Genomic DNA, 5,557 nt, shown 5'->3' with positions numbered 1-5,557 from the left:
CCAAACCAGGCAGGCCACCAGTACTTATACCACCACGCGCCGTGTCACTCCTCCCTCCTTAAGCCCTGCATGGTTTGGTATTGCTTGCATGTCTTGATCAATAAGCGTTTCGGCGAGCCACCCAAGCACGAAACTGCTGGTCTGCCTTCTGAATCATTACATCGGGGATCATACTCGTTCTTGCAACCCATGGAACCAGGTTGTCACCATGAACAGCACCCTTCAACCTCTGCTTGTTTGGACCATGTAAGTAATAAGTTCCACCAGCGTTCGCCTTAACAATAGTCATCGGGCCAATCCACTTGTCATCCAATTTCCCAGCAGGCCGTTGGTCACGCATAAGCACCATGTCACCAGCAATAAACCTTGGTCTTTCATGTACTTGTGCATCGTATCTCATCTTAGCCTTCCTTTGCTGTTCCTTGGTTCGCTCACGTGCTTCAATCCTTGCTTGATCAACCAAATGCTGGATCACCTTAATTCTACTTGCCACTTCCAAATGCAATTCTCCTTCAACAAAATCCTCTCGTGGAGCAGGCCAAATAGCGGGTGTCCTCAATTCATAACCGTACAAAAGCACCGCTGGACTATACTTCGTGGATTCATTCACCATTGTTCTTGCTGCCAATAAAGCCGAGGTCACATACTTGTCCCATTGATGGATATCCTCATGATCACGTGCAATCTTCGCCAATGCTGATGTGATAGTGCCATTCATCCTCTCACATAAACCGTTCACCTGTGGCCGATACGCTGTCGTAGTAATATGCCGGCAATCCATCTTCCTTAAAAACTCGCGCACATAACCCGAAGTGAAATTACTGCCACGATCTGTCAGGATATAGTTTGGCACGCCATAATTCACCACCACCTGCTCATAGAGAAAATCCGCCGTTGTGGTCTCCGTGATATCTGGCACTGCCTTAGCTACGGGCCAACGTGTAAGATAATCGATAGCCACCAAAATGTACCGATTTCCTTGGTTTGTAGGTTCCTTGCCAAAAGGTCCAATCGCATCGCAACCAATCATAAAGAATGGCCTCTCTGGAGTCTCGATGGGTCTTGCTTTTTCGGTTCGCACCACTCCTCTTCTTTGTCGGTATTGGCATGTCTCACAACTTTTCACCCAATCTCGTACTCGTTCAAAAAGTTGGTAGCCTTCATAGCGAAGTCGCAACCTCCTCCAAGTGTTGTTGATTCAAGATGACCCTCCTCGTGAACCCGCCTGATAACATCATCTGCATTACCCTCATGCAATACTTCCAATCCCCGACTGCCATCACGCTGCTTCTTAAACAATTTGCCATCTTCCGCCAAATACATTCGAGCTGTATTCCTTAGTTTCTTCTTGTAATCATGGTCGCAATCCAAAGGGAAGCGATTTTCAGTCAAAAGATAGTATAGTGCCAAATAACGTGGATAGTCCATTTTGAACGATCTTGCGGTAAAACGTGCTTGATACGATAACTTGATGTGATAACCTTGATACGATAACTTGATGTGATAACTTGATGTGATAGAACTTGATGTGATAACTTGATGTGATAAAACTTGATGTGATAACTTGATGTGATAAAACTTGATGTGAATGTGATGTGATACAATGATAGTGATACAACATGAAATGCCCAGACACACGTCATCGTGTTCTTCCATAACCCACACTCCCTTTTTTTTTGCTTTTGTCCTTTTGCTCTTTTTTTTGTATTCCTTTTTTTCACTGCCTTTTCACTTTTTTTTGATATACTTTTTTCACTGCCTTTTCAACTTTTTTTTGTATGCTTTTCTCTTTTGCCTTCAACGTTCTCATTCCTCTTCTCCGCCACTCCATTCCTTCCCAACCTCTTCCTCCAATTCCTCACCCTTCGTCGAAATCAACCGCGACAACGCGTCAGCTGGATTAGCTCTCCCAGGTCGATAACGCGCCACAAACTGATACTCCATCAAACTGGAAGCCCAACGAGTCAACTTGACGGATGGTCGTGATTGTTGGAACACAAAGGGTAACGCGGCATGATCGGTGTATAGTATAAAGCGACGACCACTCAAGAAGTGCCTGTAGTATTCGACAGCCCAAACCACAGCAAGTGCTTCCAAATGAGTAGCGGCATAGTTGTTCTCGGATCCACGCAACGACCTTGAAGCATACGCAATGACTCGTTCCTCCTTGGCGTCTCCAGTTGGTGATTGCGACAATACAGCACCCAACCCACGAGTAGATGCGTCAGTGGTTAGGATTTGGACTTGGTTACGATCAGGGTAAGCGAGAACAGGGGGTGAGATCAGAGCCTTCTTGAGAGCATCGAATGCTGATTGTTGTTCCTCATCCCATGTAAACGCTGTATCCTTCTTGAGGAGCTTTGTCAATGGCTTGGCTATTTGCGCATACCCCTTGATGTGCCTTCTGTAATATCCTGTTGTGCCCAGCCAAACCTTGACCTCCTTTGCAGACTTGGGCTCCGGCATGTTCAATATCTTCTCTGTGTTCCTTTGATTTGGCAGCAATCCTTCACTCGATATCACATGTCCCAAGTATTCCACTTGCTTACGCCCAAAGACACACTTCGACTTCTTCAACCTCAAATTGGCAGCTTGACATGCTTGAAACACCTTCGCCAAATGGACCCTGTGCTCTTCCAAACTCTTGCTGAATATGATAATGTCGTCTATGAAGACATAAACGAAGTCCTCAATGTATGGAGCCAAGATGTTCGTCACCGCACGTTGAAAGGTCTGAGGAGCAGAGCATAATCCAAATGGCATGGCTTCCCAAGTGTAAGTGCCCCACTTTGTTGTGAATCCTGATTTGGGTATTGAATCCCTTGCTAACGGTATCTGCCAATAGCCGGACGCAGCATCAAGTGTGGAAAAATAATGTGCACCGCCAACAGAATCCAATAACTCGTCGATGTTCGGTAATGGGAAGGCGTCTTTGATAGTAATGTCATTCAGCTTACGATAATCCACGCATAGTCGCAATGTGCCATCCTTCTTTTTGACGAAAAGGATTGGTGAAGTCCACTTGCCGTCCGATGGTTTTATAAGGCCAAGCTCCAACAATTTATCCAACTCGTCACGTAAGTGGTCTTGTTCTTCCCATGACAGCCGATACGGTGAGGTACGGATAGGCTTCTCAGTGGTGGTGGGGATGGTATGTTCGACACCATGAACACGACCAAGACCACTAACCTCCACAAAACAACAGGCATATGAATCTACCACCTCCTTGATCACCTGTGGCATGTCCAATTCACCTTCTCCATTGCTATCCAAGACTTCATCAACGTATCGGTTCAGCAGCTGCGTATCCTTTGTCGCCTCCTCCCTCCTTAGATCCAAAGTTCCACCTTTGTGATCACCATCCATGTCCAGCATGCTTGATGATTGGGAACCAGAAACGCTCACAGCCAACACAACATTGTCATGTTCGTTCTCGGATCTTGGATATCGGCCTTGCAATAATACGGTGCCTTTACCATGACCAGTGGGAATGTGTATCGTGCCTGTTTGATGGTCAACTCTCACGCCATATTGTCGATGCCATGAGGTGCCCAACAAACACACATCTCCCTTGACATCTTGTATGGTCATGTGTTCCGGTCGTAACTTGCCAGCTGCCCTTACAGGTACCGCCACAGAGACACCACCAGCAGGTAAGGCATTGTCACCAAACGCCTCGACCACCAATTGATCACCATTAGTCTTCAAGCCAACCTTCTCCGCAAGATTCTTACTGATCACCGAGACACCAGCACCCGAATCAAATACAGCTTGTACCAAATGACCATGAATAGTGATAGGAGCTTGTAATGGTGCGCTCTCTTTCATCTTATCCAGGTTATAAGGGTACTCATACTGTGTATCATCCGACTCGTAGCCAACATCGTCACCATCCACCATAGCAAAGTCATCCGAGCCAACTTCACTGCTATCAGACCTGAAAGTGCCTTCATCATCATCAGAGTAAGCCCATTCGTCTGAAGAGTCCGTCAAATCATGCTCATGAAGATCAACGTAGTTCACGGGTACACTTGTTGATGGTAGTTGCCTTTGAATGGAATCACCCACTCTCACTCCTCTTGGCTTACGACCATGCCAATGACGAATGCCATCTTGCACATCTTTGGCAGCATGCTTTGACAATGACAACCAATCAGCCATAGACAACCCCGCATCAACGTGCTTTAACCGCTCCCAAACATCTTTCTCAGGCAAGGTGACGACCAACTTGCGCACATGACGTTTCTTCTTTGGCTTCTTCTCTTCAGCTGGCACCTTCTGATCCACTTCCATCGCCTGTGTATGTTGTGCCGCCTGCACGTGACCATCACCAGAGACACCAAACGCACCATTCATTCCTTGATTGACATTGCCGCCATCATTCGCACCGCCACCATTCGCACCACCAGTATCCACACGACCCTTCTTCTTGGCAACTGCAGCAGCTGCCACAGCACTTCCATTTTCAGACACTTGTTGCCGGCCACGTTTTTGGGCATAAACCTTGACACCATGCAACAAATTCACACCAGCCTTGTGATCAGGAGGATTTACTTGTTCTTGGGTACCACCAACCTCCTTTAGTGGCACCCATTGGCTTTTCCCTGTTCCGATGCTTGAATGGGGTTTGGACATTGATCACGCTTATGCCCTTCTTCACCACAGCCCCAGCAACGCAACACACGAGATCTACGCACATCCACCATATTGATCTTGAGAGCTTGAATCTCGTTGGCCAAGGCACTGATTTGAGAAGATAAATTGCCACTTTGTACAGCATTGGCACTTGCACTTTCAGAAGGAGTAATATCGGATCCAGCATGACCTCTCACCACCGTAGACGATGACGCTCCAATAGTACTTGCACCAGCACGGCCATACTTATTTTGCACCACCTCCAACTTTCGAGCTTCTTGTACCACATCTTCGTACTTGCCCAATGCTGCACGTTGCTCCAATTCATACGAAATGCCTTCTCTCAATGCCTTCAACAAATGACGTATACGAATACTATCATCGCTGACATCCAGCAACTCAAAGTACTCTTTCAAATCATTGGCAACTTCATCCACGGTTTCACCAGTCATTTGCTTTCTACTTTCCACCTTGTTCCACCAAATGTGGTGCTTGTCCTTGCCAGCAAATCTTGTGCGAAACATCTCCTCAAATTGAGCCCATGTAGCAACCTTGTCTTCAACCATCTCCCACCACGATTCAGCAGCACCAGTAAGGTAAGATCCCGCCATCGTCAAACATTGTTGATCTCCCATAGGTACACCTTTACGAATGCGATTGATACGCTTCAACCACCGCAACGGATTCTCTTCATCGTCACCCTTGAAATGTTTTGGCTTGGCCAAGAACTTGCTCAATGATGCTTCCGGTTTAAAGGTAGGATAGCTCGTTACACCAGTGTCCTTGTCTTGAGGCATGATCACAAATAAAGATAATAAATTTAAGGGCTTGCAAACTTGTTAAAGTAATTGTTGTCTGCGCGGCTTCTCCACCAAAATGATACGTGTGATATGCGAGACGTGGTGTAATAATACGAAAAGAA

General features: G+C 46.5%; 2 protein-coding genes across 2 annotated transcripts; both read right to left on the bottom strand.

Annotated features, from left to right (window-relative positions):
- Positions 1-97: 97 nt before the first annotated feature.
- Positions 98-1,030, bottom strand: O0I10_013101 (uncharacterized protein; the record flags this gene model as incomplete). Its single annotated transcript, XM_058492943.1, has 1 exon — positions 98-1,030. The coding sequence occupies one exon, from the start codon at positions 1,028-1,030 to the stop codon at positions 98-100; it is 933 nt and encodes a 310-aa protein (XP_058336292.1).
- Positions 1,031-1,122: 92 nt separating this feature from the next.
- O0I10_013100 (uncharacterized protein) lies at positions 1,123-1,428 on the bottom strand (the record flags this gene model as incomplete). Its single annotated transcript, XM_058492942.1, has 1 exon — positions 1,123-1,428. One exon carries the CDS (start codon positions 1,426-1,428, stop codon positions 1,123-1,125), a length of 306 nt encoding a protein of 101 aa, XP_058336291.1.
- Positions 1,429-5,557: the final 4,129 nt, after the last annotated feature.

The sequence above is a fragment of the Lichtheimia ornata genome (assembly GCF_029851405.1).
Source record: "Lichtheimia ornata isolate CBS 291.66 chromosome Unknown scaffold00240, whole genome shotgun sequence".
Lineage (NCBI taxonomy): Eukaryota > Fungi > Mucoromycota > Mucoromycetes > Mucorales > Lichtheimiaceae > Lichtheimia > Lichtheimia ornata.
This window is presented reverse-complemented; position numbering and strand designations above follow the sequence as displayed.